Here is a 23,049-nt window from a genome sequence, read left to right on the forward strand (position 1 = left end):
ATGTTGCATGATAGCGTCTAGTCCATTACTAGATGGTGGAATAGTGGAGTGGTCGTGGCTGTGAGTGCGGCTGACGGGAGTATTTGCCGAAAAGCCTGGAAATTAAAACGAGACAAGTTGTCAGCAGCCGTGTTACATACACCTGGAACATGAACACAAGACAAGAAGAAATTATGACATGCAGCCAGCCAAGTGAGTTTTCTCAGGAATCTCATAATAGTCAGTGATTTGGATCGGCCTTTGTTTATAATGTGACAGGTTGCTTGGTTGTCTGAGTAGCAACGTACTGACGAACCTGCCCATAAATGCCCCCATGCCACCGCAGCCGCCACGATGGGATATATCTCAAACAGAGCTGAGGTAATGGAAAAACCCTCCAGGTCCTGAACCTCTGAAGGCCAGCTGCCCCAAAGCCATTCGTTCCCGAAAATTGCTGCAAAACCTGTGGTAGACGCCGCGTCTGACCAAATGGTAGGTGAGGAGTCAGACAATTTAGGGAGGAACATACTTTTACCATTCCAGGTGGTTAAAAAGTTTCTCCACATAAGTAGGTCTGCCGTGGCTTGGGTATCCAGGGGTAACCTGTGTGCATCATGTCTAAAAAGTGGGAACATGTAAAAGAGTCGTGAGATGAAAGCCCGGCCTTGAGGTATGATGCGCATGGCAAAATTCAGTGGCCCAAGCAGAGACTGTAATTCTTTGCGGTTGCAAGTACCGAGTTTTATGTAGAGATTTATGTTGGTAAGAATGTTTTCTACCTTGGTGCGTGGCAGGCTAGCTTGCATGGTGGCCGAGTCTAGCATGATACCCAGGAATGTGATGAAGGTATCTGGTCCTTCAGTCTTGGTGGGGGAGACTGGGACGCCCACCTGTTTGAAAAGGCTGATGGTTTCTTTGAGGCTACTTGGAGGGGAAATATTCTCCTCGACCAGTAAGAAATCATCCAGATAATGTATAACTGTAGGGCATCTGGCTATATTTAATAACAACCAGCATAGGATTTCGGCGAATACATCGAAAATGGCCGGACTACTTTTAGAACCAAAAGTTAAGCGTGAGAAAAAATAGTAGTTCCCGGCCCACTTAACACCATGCAGGTGCCACAGTGTAGGGTGGATAGGCAATAACTTGAAGGCATTTGTGATATCAGTCTTGCTGAGCCATGCTCCGACCGCTGCCTGCATGATGGCCGTAATGGCATGATCTATGGTGGAATATTGCAGTAAAAATTCCTCAGAGGGTATGAGGGAGTTCAGACTAGGAGTGGCAGAGGTGTGAGGTGCAGATAGATCGATGATAAGTCTCTGTTTGTGGGAAGATTTCCCCGTGACAATACCGATGGGGTTTGTCCACCATGTGGTGAAAGGAGGGGACTGGAAGGGCCCCAATAGGAAGCCCTCTGACACTTCTTTGGCTATGAGTGTGTCCACTGCTGTAGGGTTTTGTTGTGCGGATTGTAAATTAGGACATTCCAGGATTCCAGAAGGCATGAGACCTGTGTGGAATCCTTCTGATAGACCTGAGATAATGAATTCTACCACATGTCTAGATGGATGATGTGACAGTAATGCCGTAAGTACAGAAATGTTTATCGACGTTAAGTATTGTTTAGGGTACATTTTATTTGGACACATAGTTTTAGCACGTGCCCTGAAACATTTTGAACATATATGCAATAACCGACATCCACTGTAATTACATGCTCCAACATTAAAATTATTACATATTTGGGACTTGCCCAGAAACTTGATAGGCCGTCCCAGTTTGTCTTTGGGTGTTTTTTCTGCAGAACCAGCGGAACTAGTGCCCTACAAGGGGGTAGGTTCGTTCGCAGTGGTTGGACAGAAATTAGCCGTATGAGCCATGGAGGAGCAGTATGCACAAGCCGGCGTTCTTAGCCCTGTAAAGTGCCTGCAGAAAATGACCGTATAAATCTTGTTCCAGTTGGACCTTGTTCCGTACTGGGAGAAAGCGCCAGACACTTTGGCAGAAAAGGATCTATGATAATCATAGAAAGCTGACCCACCATGTTTGCTGCCCAGGTCCACCAGCTTGTGCATATACAAGTCAAACTCCTCACGTCTGTGGGGATATACATCACAGATAACATCACAATAAATGCCAAATGCCAACACGAATTTAGGGATAGTCAGTTTCCTATTTAATCGGGCATCCCTAGATTTGACCACCACAGAAATATCATCATAAGCGTATGTCTTATGTTCCATGACATCCTGGGAGGCAATCAGCAATGAAGCCAAGTTGATATCTTTACCATCCAGGATATCTTTTTTGAGGTGCTCAGGTATCATATGGGCAGGGTAAACCTCTTGATCATCTGAGGTGATGGCTGGAGAAACTGATTGCAACTCGTGCTGGAGGGGTTGCAGCGGCCGGTCCAGCCATGGTAAGGGCTGTAGTGACCGATTCAAGTTTCTCCAGCCTAGAATTGACCTTGCTCATGGATGCCATGAGGGATGAGAGTATGCCATGCATATCTCCTGGGTTAGACTGGCTAGTCCCTTCCCCAGCGTCCATGTTATCGGTTGAGGTGTGCAGTAACTTGTAGAGTTCCGCTTTCCTTGCTGTTGCCGGAAATGGGATTTGACGTCTCCTGAGTTTGTTGGTTATGCGAGGGATTGTCCATGACCTGAAAGATGCTGGACTAGCCACCTCTCCTCCCTGTGATGGGGTGTTTGCTCTAGCCGGAGTGCCCGGTAGGGAGAAATCCTCTACCCCTTCTTGAGACATACTAAATGACAAAATATTTGGTTGGTGTATGAAAAACCCAGGGGTGATACTGGCAGGCTAACTAGGCCTTAAAGGCGAAGAATTAATCTAGTTTTGTGACAGGTGAGGCCCTGCTAGTTGCCAAGTGGCTATGAGAGGCTCTGTCTATGAGTTGGCGCGAGGGGTTATTGAGACCACCCGTCGTAGTGGCAGGAATCGTAGGCCTCTCGGTGATAGTAAAAGAAAACAGGGGGAGGGAGTGACAGGTGAGGCCCTCTCTATAATATGCGAGGCGGCTAACTCACGTGTGGCCCGATGGCGTTTGCCTCCGAAACGTTGAGGCGGGGTGTTGGCCTCGCGGACCACTAAAGATAGGCAGAAATGCCAAGGAGGTACCTATTTGGGCCTATACCCCTAACTTGCCAGTACTCTATGGCCTAGGAGAATGAAACGTATGTGAACTACAACATGAGCAGGCTTACGTACCTGGTAGTATGTATAAAAGTTTTGAGATTCGACAGGTATGAAAACCTGGATAAACCTAAAAGGGTAGAAAACAAAATGTGATAGAGTGAGAATGGATCATGTGAGACCTGTGTAATCTGTATAGGCTGGGATTAGGGCTTCTACCAGTATGTGTGGGAGGTGTAAAAGTCTATGAGTAGTAGACATGACTGCCTGATAGTGACATGACTGCCCATGCTTGGTGACAAGCGTTACGCTGAGTCCGATACCTAGCAGCAGGGGATTTGGCCGTGTAATGTGTATATATGGAAGGTGAACAGATGATATGCATGTCACTAAACTGATCTGGGAAATGCAAGGGACTTTTAATGTGAAATTACAATATGCAGAAAATGTTGCTGTAACGTGACGTATGAATGGTTGAACCAAAACGTGTGATTCAAACCCGAAAGTCTTGTGAGACATATATGACCGTGTTCTTGAATACTCGTGTTACATCGTCTGAGTATGTCAAGAAAAGGCCTGAGTTTGTAAATGCCATGTAAAAAACGTGATGTACATGGTTGTAAGTAAAAGCATGATTACCAACCTTAGAAATAAGCCATAATCGTAGGCTAACTATTACATGAAATCTATAATTTATTAAATTCAAATCACTATGATCTAAACCAATACATAAGAGACAATTTTAACCAGATAGGAACTTAGTATCATATGCATAAGTATGGCAAGTATATCTGATTTATACAAATTAATGATTGTACCTAAAATAGGTAAAACTGAATTTGCTTAAATATACAACAGAAACAGAGTTTGCCCTGTGACAGATGTGAAATGAATGTGTGCATAACTGAGCAAACTGCCGAACGCATACTTAGAATGAATAGAAAGAAAACCAGTGAAAATCGTCAAAATTTGACCGACCTAGATGAGAGGTATGTAACAGCCGAAACGGAAGGCAGCATGAATGAGAGCTTCGGTACAATGAAGCGACAATGAAATGAGACGAAATGGTGTTTAGAAACATGCCGAAAGAATTATGGCACGGACAAGTGATACCGAAATGAGAAATTACCATATGCAATTGCGGCCTGGCCGTAAAGCCGTAAAGTGAGAACCCATTTTAGAACGGAACGCCATGGGACTAAACCGGGCGTCGGACTTACGATTTTGAAGTTCCTGGGACGTTATCTACGATGAAGACCGGAGCCACGAGGAGCTGGACGGGTGGAAAACCTTGAAGAGGATTCCTGGACACAGCTACACGTGGAGAAATCGTGGGTTTCTGAAAAACCAAGATGGCGCCGAACGAGAACCGGAAGTGGATCCTCATGCAGCGCTGACCTCGAACGGTATGGAGCCAGGTAAGGGGTGTCCCTTAAGTAGGGAAGAGATGTGTCATACGCCCCTCCCACAATTACAGGCCAAAACGCCTTAATACATATATATATATATATATAAATAACACACCTTCTGTGGTTAACCTTTCACCCCATGCGTTAAAACCCTGAACCCTGAACCCACAGCAATATCCCCCACCGTGCTCTATAGTTAACTTCAAATATGGTGCATTAAAGTGGAACTGTCACAAGACATGTAATCACATGTTGGAGGTGTTATTTCTCTCTAACTATTACTCAGGGCTAACAATGAAATCGTGCCACATGAGACCCAGGGTTTATAAGGGCCCCATTCGAGTCTCCAGCTCCTGTCAGCCCCCCAACAATGGCGTTGTGGTGGGGACTCATGAACCCCATATCCCTATACATGTGGTATTTTAGAAAGAAAGGTTTTAAAATTAGTGATTTCTGTGATTTTCTTTTTCACCATCAGTTGAGCAGTCTCCAAAGTTACAAAGAGATATTCACTAAAATCAGAACTGCCGGAAAAATATCTCTAATTCAATTTTACTTTGCGTTTGACTGTTTTGGCCTGAAATCTGATATTCCCTTTGAACTTTCAGCAACTCTCACTAAAGTCAATAACCCTGACAATAGCACATCAGTTTGTGAGTTCCACTAACAAACAGAATACATTTTGCAGACTGGATTCTGAATGTAGCTTTACCGACTTATGCTCGCAGACATACCTTCAAGGTAATCGACTCCAATATTGCTCCATGATAGCAACATGCACTTACATGTATGAAAAACACTTTGAAATAAAGTCTGGAACAAACTAACTTCCCTAGTTCTCTCCTATAGCTAATGCATTTTGCTGAAAATATTTCAGATTCTGAAAGTACTAGACTTGTTATACTGACAACACATTGTATTTGCTCATTAAAAAGCAAACAATTTTAAAATAACATCAGAGCCTCTTTAAAGTGTCCATCTAGCCCAAGGGTGTTAAAACTCATTTGTTCTGGAGGGCCAAATTGCCCACTGAAATGTATACATACACACAAGCACAGAGGAAAAAAAGCAGACACAAAGAACAATTTCACATAATGTCATTAATGTAATTTATTTTCTTACAACAATAAAAAAGATAGAACTACATATTTGTATGTAGCGCTGGAATGCAGTTGTGTGTAGTGTGTACCTTTTTAATGCAGATAAGTGTTTGTAATAATGGTGTTTGAATGCAGGGCTGTGTTTGGGTGTAGTGTTTGTGCTTGAATACAGGAGTGTATTTGTATGTATTTAATGCAGGACTGCGTCTGTGTGCGTTGTTGGTATTTGAAAGTAGAGGTGTATTTGTGTGCAGTGTGGGTGTTTGAATGCAGGGGTGTATTTCTTTGCACTAGTGGTGTTTGAATGTAGGGGTGTATTTGTGTACAGTGTTGGTGTTTGAGATACACACACTGACACAAACAGATATGCACACGCACTCAGATATAAACAGGTACTCAGTTACAAGCATACACAGACACAGATATGTACATACACTCAGATGCACACTGGTACACTTCCACACATAAATACACACATTCAGATACACACAGACATGTACACATACAGATACAGATACACACTGACACATACAAACACAAAGGTACACATACACACATAGATACACACTTTTGTTTTTGCAAGTAAATGATATTTTGCAAATATGCATCCTATCGGATGTATCCGGCCACGATTTTGTATAAAATGTGACCTTTGTAAATATCCAGATCCTATATGTTATATAGAATTCGGATATGAAAAATACAGATTTTAAACTGAATGCATCTGAATGCATCAGACAGATTGGAATGACTGGATTTCGAACCAATTGCCAGACCAGATGGAATTCAATAACTTTAAACAAATTTTATTCATCTGGAGAAAATTCTGTATTTTGTGAATAACACTGTAAACAATTACACACAAATAGTTATTTGAAGGAGCATTATAGCGTTAGGAATACAAAGGTATATTCCTAACGCTATGGTGCCCTATTCACCCACAGGAAAGCATTGGGAGGCTATTGTGCATGTGCGGCAAGTTGCCACGCCAATGAAATCACCTGATAGAAATAGTGGAGTTTTACACCGCTATTCGGCAGAAGTGCCTCTAGTGGCTGTCAGTATGATTAAGTGATCTTGGTGCCTATAGTGTTCCTTTAAACTTCTATTGTTCATATTTCAGAATATTATTTTATTTTCTCAATATTATTTATTGACCTGCAAAAAATACCATTGGCCATAGTAACATGCCATTTACTTGTTACAATAGTTTAGCCAAATTACCCAAGTCAACATTAACAGAGTATGTAGCACTGCCAGAGGAAATGAGTGCCATTTTTCATCGTCAGTCATTGTATGGATAATTGCACCTGTCCATTTCATTACAAATTACCCTGCAAGATGGATTACAGCGATCTATAAGAGAGGAGTGTTTGTGGTTTGTGGTCAGCACAAAGGGCTAATCCAGAAGACAGCTTTCTCCACTTCAATATACAGCTTCGCTAAAAGGGGAACTGACACATCATTGGAAATTGCACTATTAAATGAAATATTGAACATCTTATTAAATAAAATCCTGAAAACCCAGTTTCCTTTTAAGTGTATATTACAGATATAGCAATTGATATGACAATCCAGTGTAATCTTGGCACAGCCAGGGTACACCTTGCAGTGTATGTGGAGAGAGGAAGACTGTATTTCTGTTTCTCCTCCTCTTTCTTTGCGATTTCTATTCTGACTAACAAGTGCGGAGGCTGGGGGGGTTGAATTTTTAAAAGAAAAAGTGAGTGTGTGTTAATGTGTGTGTGTGTTAGTGAGTGTGTCTGTTAGTGAGTGTGTGTGTGTGTCTGTTAGTATGTGTGTGTCTGTTAGTGAGTGTGTGTGTGTGTCTGTTAGTATGTGTGTGTCTGTTAGTGAGTGTATGTGTGTCTGTTAGTGTGTGTGTGTGTGTGTGTCTGTTAGTGTGTGTGTCTGTTAGTGTGTGAGTGTGTGTCTGTTTGTGTGTGTGTGTCTGTTAGTGAGTGAGTGTGTGTCTGTTAGTGTGTGTGTGTGTGTGTGTGTCTGTTAGTGAGTGTATGTCAGGGAGTGTGTCTGCTAGGGAGTGTGTCACTATGTGTGTGTCTGTTAGTTTGTGTGTGTCTGTTAGTGAGAGTGTATACGTGTCTGTTAGTGAGCGTGTATGTCTGTTAGTTAGTGTATGTGTGTCTGTCAGTGAATGTGTGTGTGTGTGTGTACTTAGAAGGCGGGGAAAGGGGGATTGCGGGGGTGGTGCGGGGGAGGGGGGGCGCCTGAGTTTTGGCGTGCCTAGGGCAGCACAAAACCAGGATACACCACTGTTTGTTACCCTAGTCTGCTTGGGCACAGCTCATGCCATTCTGCAAGAAGATGTGAGAGTCTGCTCCATTAGCTCTTCTCAATAACTGAGAGTGTCAGCTGATTGCTCTCAGCCAATGAGGCAAGCCCTGCACTGCTAGGCTAAGTTCAGGTCTGAGAGTTTCTGGAGGAGAATGGGAACAGTGCCCAGCAGACCGCAGGTAAGAAGTCAAAACATTACTGAATGGCTTGACTGCTTACATCAGGGAAGTGTGAGGATAGTCCAGGTACCATAACCACTATAATGAACTGTAGTGGTTATAGTGATTGGAGTGTTCTTTTAAACAAGTTACTGTATGATTTTTCTACCCAGTGAAATGTTTAAATCTTTATGAAAAGGAGTTCTTACCACAGCAGTTAGCGCAGTCATTGTGTGTGATCTCGTTTTTCCCAAAGCCCGAACGACAATTGTCAATACGAGTAATCTCAATACTGTGCTCAATATAATATATTTTTGTGGGGTCTGCAAATTCATTTTTTAGGACATTCGGCTGCCGAATGAAGAATTTCTCGATGAGATCTCTAGCCTGCAAAGTTGGAATAAAAAGATTAACCATAGCTTTTATTGTAGTCATTTACTTGGGTAATAAACAAAATAGATAAAAACAAAACTAAACATGTCACATCATGTGACTAATGCATAATAAAACTTTTAAGGGGTTAAACAGACACCTTGTGCATAATAAATGAACACTTTAAGCATGGCAACAATGCTCCTTGCACATTATATGGTCTAAGGAACTCAATACATACACACTGACACATTCTGTACACCCTACAAATCACAAACCACCTTTCACATATTTTTTCTAATTATTTTGTATAAAAGTACCTACGTTTTGGACATGGTTGAGTGCAAAGTCCTCCATTCATGAACATAAATATAAAAAAGATTAATGGAATTTCTATTATCTGTGCAGAAGTTTAATTCATGTGTTTTGTGTGTGCTGAACTATATATAGGGTTGTCACCATCTTATCTGGCTACATGGATTGCTCTAGTGTACTTCTATGTTACTTTCTACCAACACTCTAAGGCAGTGTTAATTTTGTCAGCAAATTTCAATTTAGTTTTAGTCATAGTCTTTTGACTAAAAGGCCATTTTAGTTTTAGTCGTCTTTTAGTTATGTGAATTGTTTTAGATTAGTTTTAGTCACGACTAAAATCTAATAGGTTTCGTTAAAGCCTCTATCTGTCTCTTTTGCCTTTTCGCCAGCCACTTTGTGTCTTTTTGTGTCCTCCCAGCCCCTCTAGGTGTGTGTCTCTCTCCCAAGACCTGCTCTGTCTCTTTTGCACCTTTCACAGCCCCTCTGTGCAGTTTTAATTTTGGCGGCAAATTTCACTTTAGTTTTAGTCATAGTCTTTTGACTAAATAGCCAAGCTAGTTTCATTCGTATTTTAGTCATCTGAATTGTTTTAGTTTTAGTCTAGTTCTAGTCGACTAAATCTTAAAATTTTGTCAACTAAAATTTTTAGTCGACAAAATTAACACTGCTCATCAACATATGGTTAGGGTTAGATACAGTGAGTTCAAGCAGAGATTTTTAGATGGTGTGCCTCAGGCCACCTTAAGATACTAACGTCAGGGCTGTAATGTGCTGAATTCAGTCCTTGAATATACTTTTAATATGTGTTAGGATTAAAATTGGGACTCCCGGGGGCGGCGCCTGACTTCCGGTGCGGATGGCTGCTTTCTGATAGAGCTCCGACCCGGCAGGCACTATAACAGCTTCTAACGGCACGTATACTCGACGAACGAATAGCATACCCAAAACATCCCTACCAAGGCACCCAACCGACCTGACATGGGAGGAGGACGAAAAACGAAGCATGGAGCGGAGGTAGCACCGATCTTCCGCGCCCGCAGGGAGGAGAGCTCCACATGATGTAGAATTATTAAAAAATCTTATTGTACTTATATTGAATTGCTGCTCTAACTCTGTATTAACCTGATACTGTGACAAATCCTCCATTTTGTCCTCATAACCTGACTTCTCCATATGAAAACTACATTACATGACAGTATTTCTCAGCACATCTAATACAATAGACAAAGACTGTATTCTCCATAAGGATATGACTAACCCAGGAACTGTTGAATTTCCCCTAACTCGCAACATAGTATAATTTAAAGGCCATGAGAACACAGTAGTAATGAAATGTTCTATTCATAAGAGACCTTGCACCTAACCACGAGATTTGACATCACCGACCGAGTAAAATGACGCTCAAGACCCCTTGTCCCCCACCCGTGTCCAAAAAAGTACCACCTCTTGGTGGGTGGACACGGAACTAACCACTTAGTTTTTGATCCAATTAATTATATTGATAGGTGGACACTAATCCAGACACTTAACAATTAATCCAATTAATGATGTTTATTCACTGATATCTTGATAATCAATGATGACGAAAATGTCTCTTAAAAGGGCCTGCGCGCCCTCTGATTCTTCACTTGCCAATAAATTTCCTCGAAGTTATTTTAACCTGAACTCCGTGTGTCAGACTGAATTACTTCAGCGTATATACGCAATTCAATTCTCTTTAATTTGGACAGGAACAGATAGACACTTAAACATTTTGGTTTACTGAAAAAGTACCATAACAACTTTGGCGCCCGAACAGGGACTCCGGGCTATGTCTGGCCGGTGAGCCGTCCTAAGGAAGACAAGGGTGGACGGAGGAATCCAGGGGGAAGGAAAGGAGATTGATCACCTCCAGGTACACGGTAGAGACTTCTGCAGAGCCACCGGTATGTTCCGGCCCCTTTGATTGACCCGTCCACGTGTCTGTGACTGCTTCCCGGGAGGACATCAAAGACAGGTAATATCTTGCCCGGAGTCTTATTACCCATTTGTTACCTGCATTTAGTCTATCTGTTGCCTGGGTGTGTCTAGTTTGGTTGCCCGGGCTGAATGTTTATTTGTTTCCCCTTTTTGGGATAAAGGGGGGGGTGGACCAGTGGTAGTTTGCCTGAGGGTCCTGTGTTTGTCTGTTTTCCCCTTTTTTGGGATAAAGGGGGGGTGGACCCGGGGGATTTGCCTGGAGTCCTGTTGCCTGTTTTACTCCTTTTAGGAGCCACGTGGCTGTGGCTGTAAGGAAAAAGAAGTTTGTGGAACTGTGGGATCTGTGTAGAATCATAGTTTCCTGTGATCCAATTTGTGTCACTTTGATAGTCTAGCTAGCTTCACTGTGCGCTTTCGGACCATCCAGCTCTAGTTGAGTTGGGGACGTCCTGAACCGGACCATCCAGCTCTAGTTGAGTTGGGGACGTCCTGACCCGGACCCTTCGGCTCTAGTTGAGTTGAAGGTCCACTGATTATTTAATTGTGGTAGGAGACTTAGCCTTGTGGCAGGGGACTCTGTTTCCTGGGGGGATTCAGGCAGGCATTGCTTGTTTTCCACATCACGTGGTAGTGAGACTTATAAAGTGGGTTTTATAGGGGCACTACGGGAGTGAGGGTGGCGCGGCCACTTTAAGTGGACTGCTGTAACGAGGGAGGCTAGAAAGGATTTCGGACCGGTGTTAGCTGTTATCCTTGGCCGCTGGTAGTGAGACTTGAGGAAGTCATTCTCCGAGCGGGGACACTACGAGGTTGAGAAAGGTGACTTTGGAGTAAGCACATGTAGAAGGAAAGGGATTACTGTTGATTTCATTTGAACTGTGATGCATGCACTGTATTTCATCTGTACTGTTGTCTTGTTTGTTTAATGTGGAGTCATTTAAACTCCTGTATCTGTCTCTAAGGATTTTTTCCTTACTCTTTACCTTTTCTACACTTCCTGTACTATTATACTATCCACTCCCATTCCTCTTAATAGAGAAGTGATTGGTCACACACTTCTCACCTCGCTCCAATCCATGTCTACCACCCCGGGTAGGCGGATTCAGTGACTAGTCTACGTTTTGGGAAGACGCACTTGAGAAAGACCCACGATTCTCAGGTGGCAGTCGAGCATTGTAGACGTTCCGGTTCAATTTTCCTTATCTTTCCCTATATCTGGGACGCTGGTGTAGGGGAAAAGGGATTATGGGGCAGGATTTAAGTAAGCCCAGTAAGGGCTGGTTAGCATGTGATTTAGTTGATGACAGAGAGGGTGAGGAGATGGTTAAAGGTGTTGAAAAGATTGCAAAAGTTTGTAAAATTGCTGTGCCGACATGTGGTAGATTACAACCAGAAAGTTGGCGTAGATTGTTGATGGAGAAGAAAGGCAAGCTTGCAAATTATGATTTATTAAAAACAGCTGAAGCATGGTACAGAGTAGCGAAGGCTATTCAGCAAGAAGGTTGGGTTGAGGAGGAAATAATTCACAAGGGTGTGAAAATGTTTGTGTACCATAATAATTATGTTACTGGGGCTCTTCCTCAGCTAGTGCCCCAAAATGGCGCCCGGGGGATGTCTATCCCAAAGATCCAGTCAGTAATGGGAGATTGCCAGCTGACTATGTATCTCACTCCCAATCCTCCCAATCCCCATCCCGTCACCTCTCCCGTTTGCCCGGTCCTAAATTCTGATGGATCCTACTTTTCCCCTTCTCCCTCCCTAACATTCCCATCATCCTCATCCATCCCCAAGCCACCTTCTGAGTCTAATGCTAACATCTCATCTGCCATTCCTTCCTCACACTTTGTCTCCGTAGATAATCCTACCCTCCCATCTGCATCTGCCCAGTTCACTAACCCCTCCTCTCCTGCCACTGTCAATCTTGCTGATCCCACTCCGGCTCCTCCTTCTTCACCCGCCTCTACTGACTCTTCTCCACCCTCTCCCTCGCCCGCCCCGACCACAGCCCAGGTTCCCACCCCCTCTGCTAATCCCTACCCAACCTCACTGCCCACTCCAGGTTCCGCCCCAACTCCCACCCAAATGGCCTGGCCATACCCCTTCCCATACCCCTATCCTCACTGGCCATACCCCTTTCCCCAAGTCACTCCCCAGGTTCCGGTCATGCCCAGTCCGGTTCAGTCTGCCCCGGATGTGCCCACATCCAACATGGCCGCCACATCTTCCCTTAACCCCAATGCAACTTCCTTCCCCGCCTCCAATATGGCGGCCCCCAGCCATTCAGCACCCCTGATGCCGGTGCTTCCCGGTGATTACCGGCCCCAAGGTTATGACCCAATGGCAACTCCCGCCTCCGGAGCTCCCTCCTATCCCCCGGCTCTGTCTCCTCAGGTGTTCCCCTCACACAGAAGGTCCCAGATAATAGAGCTAGATGAGGAAGAGGATGACAGGCTGTCCCAGGGTTCAATGGAGGCTGCGAGAGCCCACCGTTCGATTGAAGATCCCTTCGGCCATCAGGGTCGGGGAGAACAGGCCCCTCCTAAATATGTCGCTTTTAACCCCACACAAGCTAGTGCTTTAATGAAATCTCTCCCTGACCCAGAGAAGCAGCCTATGCCTTTTTACCGAGGGATAGTTCAGATACAAAATACTTATTCCGCCGCCTGGCGTGACCTACTGAGCATTTGTGCTATTAAAGCAGGGGATGCATATTGGCCCAGCATGGCCCGCCACCTCAGTACAGATCTGCTTACAAGTGATGTTGATTACCCCTCCGGAGTAACCTTTTGCAATCAATTAAGAGATTGGGCTAAGGATAAACTTGCAGATCAAGCTGCTGGCCTTACTGATGTTGTGCAAGACAAAGGAGAATCAGTGGAAAGGTTTCATGCAAGACTATATCAAATGTTTACAGATTTGGGATTTGATCTCACTGACAAAATTCATTCACAAATGCTATCAGGTGCGTTTGTCCAAGGTGTTAAAGATTCCATACGCAAGGGAATCATTGCTGCACGCCCTGAATACAAGGTTGTTCCCCTAGATACGTTACTCCTAGTTGCTAGAGGTTTGGAATCTGCCCAAACCCCCAGAAGACCCAATCCAGCTCCTCTCATGGTGGCCCGTGCCACCCCCATCACCCCTGGCACCAAGGGTGTCAAGTTAGAGGACGTAACATGTTTTAATTGTGGGGCTAAGGGACACTACAGAAGTGACTGTCCAGAACCCAAAAGGGAACCGGGGGAACCCAAAAAGTTTCCCACAGGGGAGCCCAAAAAGTTTCCCAAGCCTGCCCCGGCCCCTAAGGCCGAGAAAACGGTTCCAAATGTTGAGGAACCAGATGATGATTAGGAAATTGGCAAACCTGTGTCATTAACCCCTGTCATGGCAGTGTCTACAGGGGATAAAGGGGGGGGGGGCACTTGCCACAGTGACTTTACCCATTGAAGGCCAACCTACCACATTTCTTATTGACACAGGCGCAGCCCGAAGTGTTCTCAGAGAACAAGACCTGCCAGACCCATCTTTCTTGTCAAGTATTGATGTCTCCTGTGTTGGAGTGGATGGCCAACCGAGACACAGTCCTCTAACAACCCCTCTGCGAGTTGGCACAAGCTTACTTGCTCGTTTTGTAGTTTCCTCCACATGCCCAATTAACCTGTTAGGCGCTGATGTCCTCTCACGCCTGCAGGCATCTATAACCTTCACTCCAGATGGACAGGTAGAAATGTTTACACCTCTATCTGTTTCTGACACTTCAGCCCTGTGCTCCTTACCTTTGATGCTGCAATTAGATATACCCAATGAGGAAGCAGCAGAACCTAGGTCCAATTTCCCAGATGAGTTAAAAACTCAGGTGCCTGCTAAGTTATGGTCCTCAGGCCCAGAGGATATAGGTCATCTAAATGTCCCACCTGTGGTGGTTAAGCTTATTCCAGGAGCTAAGTTACCAAGGAAACCACAATATCCTCTAAAACCAGCACAGGCTGCAGCCATTTCTATTCACATCAAAGCGCTCCTGGAAAAGGGTGCTTTAGTGGAGTGTAAATCAGAATGTAATACTCCATTATTTCCTGTGAAGAAGAAGACTCTAAAAGGTGAGCCAGTAAAGTACAGGATGGTTCAGGATCTCCGTGCGGTCAATGAAGCCACTGTCCTGGACACCCCTCTTGTACCAAACCCCCATACCCTGCTCTCTGGCGTCCCACCTTCTGCAAAGTATTTCACAGTCATTGACCTAGCTAATGCTTTTTTCAGTGTTCCACTAGATCCATCCTGTCAATACCTGTTCGCTTTCACCCATGAAATGCAACAATATACATGGACTGTCATGCCCCAAGGGGCACAAAATTCTCCAAGTCAATTTGCCAAAGCCATGTGTACTATTCTTGACCCATGGCAAGCTGAACACCCAGAAGTTGTTTTACTCCAGTATGTGGATGATTTGCTGCTCTGTGGAGATGATATACCCACTACTGAAAAGTGTTCAATTAGTCTGCTTTGCTATTTGGCAGAACAAGGATGTAAAGCTTCACTTCTCAAGCTGCAATTCTGTCAACCTTCTGTGATTTTCCTTGGACATTGCCTATCTCAAGGTACCAGACATCTCACTCGGGACCGAGTCAGAGCAATTCTGGACATTCAACCCCCAAGGACTTCAAAATCTCTTCATGCCTTCTTAGGCCTCATTTCCTACTGCAGAGCATGGATCCCAGAGGCCTCTCTGCTTATGCAACCTCTCTATGATGCACTCAAGTCAGATCCATTCGGCCTGACCAACGAAGCTCTGGACAATTTCAAATCTCTTAAACGTGCCATTGTCTCTGCTCCTGCCTTGGGCCTACCAGACTATACCAAGCCTTTCAAATTATTTGTCTCTGAAAGACTAGGCCATGCTACAGGAGTTCTTACCCAAACTAATGACTTAAAAGGCCAGAGGCCTATTGGATACTTTTCATGCCAACTGGACATTGTGGCTAGAGGGACCCCTTCCTGCCTTAGGGCTGTTTTTGCTGCAAGAGAACTCATTGAAAGAACTTCAGACCTGGTCCTTGGCCACCCGTTGGTTGTTTTGGCCCCTCATGACATCTCTGCCATTATCAACCAAGTCCAGCTCAAGCACGTGTCTCCCGCTAGACACCTACGTCTGCAATGTCATCTTCTTCTGCCTGACAACATTTCTATACAAAGGTGTCAAGTTCTTAACCCATCCACTCTTCTTCCACTCCCTGAGGGGGGTATCTACTATGGGTTTGTCACAGATGAAACCTACATCTACCTTCTCTGTGGATGTATCAAGAAAATGCATCCACATTTAACTTTTCACGAGGACAAGACACCTCTCTGTGAAGGTCCAGATTACGCCTTCTGTACCATGTGGTACAAGCCAGACATTACTCCTGAACCTTGCTATGAAGATGAGCTCTACCACTGGTTTGAAGTAAAGCTCACTGCCCAAGATTTCTATTGTGACTCAGAAGGCAACAGCATGGTCCTGATCCAACTGCCCCCAGAACTCAATTACCTATACCGTCATTGGGATACTGCTATTCCACATATTCCTGTTCCCAAGTTGAAGACAAGATCATGGAATGACCTTGGTCCCATGGCAAAATTATGGGCCACCATGGATGAATCACAACTACAGGAAAATGGCATTGCCAAATACCCAGCAACTGACCTTCTTGAAGCATGGCCACGCCATTTCCTGGAAAAGGAATTTAAAGACCTAGTTATAACAAATGACTATGACCCAGAAACTCCTCATGACTGTTTCGAACAGATGAAAATGGAAACAGTACACTTACCAACTGTGCATGAGAATCCATTACCGGATCCGGATTTTACTCTGTTTGTGGATGGTTCAAGGTATGCTGATGAAGAAGGAAAATACCATACAGGATATGCCGTAACCACAACAGAGGAAGTTCTCAAGTCATCACCTCTACCGCCAGCAATGTCTGCGCAAGAAGCTGAATTGCAAGCCCTGACTTCAGCATGCAAGATTTCCAAGGGAAAGCGTGCCAACATCTATACAGATTCAAGATATGCTCTGGGTGTGGCACATGACTTCGGCCTCATTTGGAAGACAAGAGGATTTCTTACCACTGCCGGTACACCAGTCAAACACAGCTCTGCAATCAAGGAACTAATGGATGCCCTCCTACTCCCTGAAGAAGTGGCCGTTTTGAAAGTAAAGGCACATGGGAAATTGGATTCAGATGAAGCAAAGGGCAACCATTTAGCTGATCAGGCTGCTAAGCAAGCAGCCAGAGATTTGCAGGAAGTGGATGAAGAAGTGTCCGGTCAAGAAGAAGAAGTTCCTATCTTTACCTTACAAACTCTTCCTACTGACCTAAGAATTCTACGAGAACAACAAGCTATAATTACCCCTGAAGAAATCCAGAAATGGAAGAAGAAAGGAGCTGTCCTAAAGGACGGAATTTACTACAACAATTCTAAATTTTGCCTTCCAAAAAACTTATACCCAGCAGTTGTCCAATGGGCCCATGGGCCTGCACATCTGTCAAAAGACCTAATGGCCGCCCTCATTCAAAAATATTATGAAGCACCTGGAATCACAACCCTGATCAACAGCTTCTGCAAGGCCTGTGTCATTTGTGCAAAATGTAATCCAGGAAGACCAATCAAGGTGCCTGCAAAGCACCTAGCAAAACCCATGTACCCATTCCAGAGAATTCAAATTGATCACATCCAAATGCCCAAGAGTGGGTCTCATGAATATGCACTAGTAATGGTGGATATGTTCTCAGGCTGGCCAGAAGCCTACCCTGTGGCCAATATCACTGCAAAAACAACCGCAAGACGCCTACTTACAGACATTGTATGTAGATTTGGACTTCCAGAAGTCATTGAAAGTGATCAAGGCCCAGCCTTTACAGCAACAGTGACTAAAGAAATTTGGACTGCTCTGGGAGTGACCCTAGCCTTCCACACCCCTTACCACCCACAAAGTAGTGGTAAAGTAGAGCGCATGAATGGCACTCTAAAAGCCAGAATGTTAAAAATGTCACAAGAAACAAAAATGCCCTGGCCAGAAAGCCTGTCAATAGCTTTGTTCAGCGTTAGGCACACACCTAGAGGGAAACACTCGTTATCCCCATATGAAATTCTATTTGGGACAGCACCCAGGCTAGGTTGTTATTATCCACAGCAGTTACAGCTTCAATCAGATGTTTTAGTAGACTATGTAACTGAACTTGCAAGTGCCTTGAACAAAATACATGCCCAAGTTTTCTCTTCAATTCCAGATCCTGATTTGAACACAGGTACCCATAACCTGCTTCCCGGAGATTGGGTTCTGGTTAAGAAGTTCGTGCGGAAAAGCACCCTGGAACCAAGATTTGACGGGCCATTCCAAGTTCTCCTGATCACCGCAACTTCCGTCAAATTGGCCGGCAGGCCACATTGGATCCACGCTTCCCACTGCAAGAAGTCTCCTGCCCCAGAGGAAGCAGATACCGCACAACCATGTACCTCTGGTACATTGTCTCCTTAATTAGTTTAATTAAGGCCCAGCAAGTAGCCATCACTAAAGATGCTAGTGGGTACACCTTCTGGTATAATTCATCATGTACCCGTGTGGCTACCTATACCTTTGATTATTGTGACATCGTAGAATGCCCATTCTCTACAACACAAATCCAGAATATCTATAGAGATATCCCTCATGTAAAAGATCCATATGTTTGTGTAGTTGACAAACAATGGGGGCACAATTGTGGCCATTGGGGGGCGGCGGGATGGAATGCCGGGCCTTCCTGGGGCTACAAGCCAAAAAGTGCCTTATCTAAAGTAGATGATCATGGTAGGTCCCTCCTTCAAAGAATGACTCTGAGAAAGCCTGGAGGAGGCACACCAATGAAATTAATTCTTAATGTTGAGCATCCAAGCCCAACAGATGCAGACCAGTATGTATTGGGAATGTACTGGAAAAAGGGTTCCTATACTAAATTAGGGCATTTCTACCTTAAAGATATGTGTAATTCCCCTGAGTGGCAAGGAGCTACTCACATGGTCACAAACCCATTAAAACCACACATCCAGTCCTTTAAGGACATGATGGCCATTGCTAACCCCACCTTTGAAGATACCATGGCCGCTGAAACAGGTTTTAATGATGTTAACCTATGGTTAGAATGGATGAAATATAATGCCAACAAACATAACCGAACCGCATGCTATGTGTGTGGTGGTGCCCGGCCTCATCTGGGCACTGTACCTTTAACCCTGCCAGTAGATGAAGAAAATTGTATTTTAAGTCTTTTTGCCTACCAATATAATTTCAACAGGTCTCTATGTCAAGCATGGACAGCGGAGTATCCTCTTATAGCCAAAAATGTAAGACCTCCTCATGGTGTTACCGTATATAAAGGTAATTACACTTGCTATGTCAAACATGATGGGATTGGTAAATTTGTGGGTAACTTTCCCGCAGGTTATTGTACTACATATAGAACTGTTCCTGTACGTTTGCTGCAGCAGCACATTAGGTCACTGGGAGATATTTACTGGTTGTGTGGGGATTTACAGCTAAGATCCAGAATGGACACAGAGTGGTGGGGGGAGTGTACATTGGCCAAGGCCATTATGCCTATACACATTATTTCTGACACACACACCAACACCCATGAGTCCAGCCACACTAAGGCTAAGCGTGAAGCCCCAGTAAAAGGAAGTTTTGACCCTCACATTTACATTGATGCCATTGGGGTGCCTAGGGGGGTACCCAATGAATTTAAAGCGAGAGATGAAGTTGCTGCAGGATTTGAATCAATTTTTACCATAGTTACCGCAAACAAGAACTTAAACTGGATAAACTACATTTATTACAATCAACAGCGTTTCGTTAATTACACCAGAGATGCCCTCCAGGGATTAGCCGAACAGTTGCAGGCAACATCCCAAATGGCCTTCCAAAATAGAATAGCCCTGGATATGATCCTAGCCGAAAAAGGAGGGGTATGTAAAATTTTGCCCGACACCATGACATGTTGTACCTACATCCCAGAAAACACAGGTCCTAATGGTAAAGTTACATTAGCCATAGCAAAATTAAATGACCTCTCAGAGGAATTAAAAAGGAATTCTGGGATAAAAGATCCCTGGGACAGATGGTTTGGTTGGATGACAGGTTGGAAAAAGGCTTTAATGCATATTGGTATGGCAATACTAATTTCTCTTTTTATCTCTTTTGTTGTGTCTTCCCCTGTCTGAGGAAAGCTCTCACGAAGACTGTTGACCAAGCGGCACCCACTTTCACACTTCTTGATGTTGATGACCAAGATTTCCAGGATCTCAACTCACCCTGTTTGCCGCTGCAATCTATCCCTTTTGATGATAAAGTGCGAGAGTTCTAGGAAGGGACCACCTTAGGGACAGCATCTGTCAGTGAATGGTAAAGGCCCCGTGTGGAGAAGCGGTGGGTTAGCTGCCGTGGGACACCCATGGGTGTGAAGTGTTCGAGAGCCATACTGACAGATGAGTTAGCCTAGTAGGGTCAGAAAATAGGGACAGACTTGCACTTTGCATTAACACCTAGCTAGCGGCCACGGGGTTTCTGTGCCTTTGGGCTAACACGTCTTCTGGTATTAACAAATAAAGTTTTTATCTCTTAGAATTTAACATTTCATAGGGGGGACTGATGTAGAATTATTAAAAAATCTTATTGTACTTATATTGAATTGCTGCTCTAACTCTGTATTAACCTGATACTGTGACAAATCCTCCATTTTGTCCTCATAACCTGACTTCTCCATATGAAAACTACATTACATGACAGTATTTCTCAGCACATCTAATACAATAGACAAAGACTGTATTCTCCATAAGGATATGACTAACCCAGGAACTGTTGAATTTCCCCTAACTCGCAACATAGTATAATTTAAAGGCCATGAGAACACAGTAGTAATGAAATGTTCTATTCATAAGAGACCTTGCACCTAACCACGAGATTTGACATCACCGACCGAGTAAAATGACGCTCAAGACCCCTTGTCCCCCACCCGTGTCCAAAAAAGTACCACCTCTTGGTGGGTGGACACAGAACTAACCACTTAGTTTTTGATCCAATTAATTATATTGATAGGTGGACACTAATCCAGACACTTAACAATTAATCCAATTAATGATGTTTATTCACTGATATCTTGATAATCAATGATGACGAAAATGTCTCTTAAAAGGGCCTGCGCGCCCTCTGATTCTTCACTTGCCAATAAATTTCCTCGAAGTTATTTTAACCTGAACTCCGTGTGTCAGACTGAATTACTTCAGCGTATATACGCAATTCAATTCTCTTTAATTTGGACAGGAACAGATAGACACTTAAACATTTTGGTTTACTGAAAAAGTACCATAACACACACGTGGGGAAGATTAATCCCCACGCGAGGAAGACTCGTGGCACTCGAAGACAAGTGACAAGTGACTCGAAGACAAGTGATACTAGCCGCAAAGCAACCTCGACACCTCTCACCAGAGATGACTTAAGGCACCTGCTGCAGGAGATTAAACTGCAGGAGATTAAACTAAACATGGCAGCAGAGTTCTCAAGGCACCTGACACCCATTACTGACAGCCTGAATGACCTTACACGCAGAACCACCGCCATTGAGGACCAGCTGGACCAAACCTCCACGCGGTCACAGGCAAATGAGACAGCTATTTCAGCACTGCAGGACCAGGTACGCCTGCTGGAGGAGGCCCAGAGACGGTAGGAATCGACACACTGGCCTCCACACTGAGAGAGCTTTTCTGCGGCCTACTGCCAGAGGCCTCACCGCCCGAGCTCCTATTAAATAGAGCCCACAGGGCCCTTAAAGCCCCTCTCCCCAACGCAACCCAGCCCAGGGATATTATTATCCGTATGCACTATTTCCACATCAAAGAAGCACTGATGAGAGCGGCGAGAGACACCCCACTCCAGATAGAGGGACATCAAGTAAGCTTCTATCAAGATTTAGCCCCAAGCACACTCCGCAAAAGAAGGGAACTGAGACCCCTAACCCTGGAACTGACCAGGAGACACATAAGATACACATGGGGACACCCCTTCAAGCTGCAAGTCAGACAAAATAACCGTGTATTCACCCTGCACAATATCTCTGAAGCAACAGAATTTGCGGAACGCCTGGGCCTCCCCGCTATCGACCTCACTACCGAACCGCCTGACAGACGACCTACAGGAAGGCTTTCTCCCAGGGGCCCAACACCGCACCCGAATAGGGCTCCAGCGCCCCGCGGCTCTTGCCCTCCACCGGCCAACTAAATGCAGACATGGACTATCACCTTCATCACCTTCACAGCAAACCTCACCCGCATCAAACCGCCAGGACAACTGAAGAAGCACCATCAAGACCACCGAGACCACGGACTCAACCGCCAGGAGATTACGAACTATTAGAATCCCCACCGTCCAGAACCAGATAAGATATAACTTGGCACTAAACACACAAGCACTATTTCTTAATATGTGACAATCCTACGTTATTTGTTCCAATTGTTGACTATAGTCTTATTTTTACAGTCTCTCACTCGATGGGAGACCGAGGGAGGGGGGGGAGGGGGGGGGGAAGGGACAAAAATGAAAAAAAAAAATTAATAAAAAAAAAAAAAAAAAAAAACGCCAACTGAACCTACGGGCCTACCTGCAAAAAAAGGGGGGTGAAAACGAAAAAATGGAGAAATCCCATGTATTGGGAGTTGTCCAATCTCGCCTTCAGATATATACCTCTAAATGTAAAAGTCACATACAGAAAGGGGAGGGGGTATTTAAACCTTTATTTGAAAAAACAACAACCTATAAGTATGATAAAAATTGGTAAACACGTTACCAACAGGTGATTAGACCTAGATGGTGGGTAGATAGAGTGTTGTACAATAATGCTGTTCAGTATTTCCAGGGTATAAATACCTGAGTAGTACGTGAGTAAGGGGAGGCAAGAGCGGAGAGGAAGAGTGCTCATATGTATAATGTGAACAGATACGCCCAAGGCGTTGACACAAAAATACTGAGCACTCTGTATGTAAAAGTAGGACTGGGGGGGGAGGGGGAGGGGGAGGGAAAGGGTGTGGGTTGCCTGACAGAAGTGGGTGGTCTCACGGAACGTCAGAGGGCTATATAAAAGGTGTATGGAAATAGGGGTAGTATACAATATACAGATACACGGAAATATCTCCAGAATAATATAGTAGATAATTCCCCAATATAGGGGGGTATTTCTGCTGAGAAAAACAGCCAGGTAAAAACCCCCTCACACACACCACATCAGATAC

At 44.4% G+C, this 23,049-nt stretch overlaps 1 protein-coding gene across 1 annotated transcript in view; it reads right to left on the reverse strand.

Annotated features, from left to right (window-relative positions):
* The window catches only part of ZPBP2 (zona pellucida binding protein 2), a 125,053-nt gene that overhangs the window by 8,387 nt on the left and 93,617 nt on the right, over window positions 1-23,049 (reverse strand). The window contains exon 6 of the mRNA XM_063425860.1: window positions 8,313-8,490. Coding sequence (XP_063281930.1) covers window positions 8,313-8,490 — 178 coding nt within the window. The remainder of the gene's footprint in view (window positions 1-8,312; window positions 8,491-23,049) is intronic.

This window comes from Pelobates fuscus, chromosome 6 (genome assembly GCF_036172605.1).
Source record: "Pelobates fuscus isolate aPelFus1 chromosome 6, aPelFus1.pri, whole genome shotgun sequence".
In the NCBI taxonomy this organism is placed as follows: Eukaryota; Metazoa; Chordata; class Amphibia; order Anura; family Pelobatidae; genus Pelobates; species Pelobates fuscus.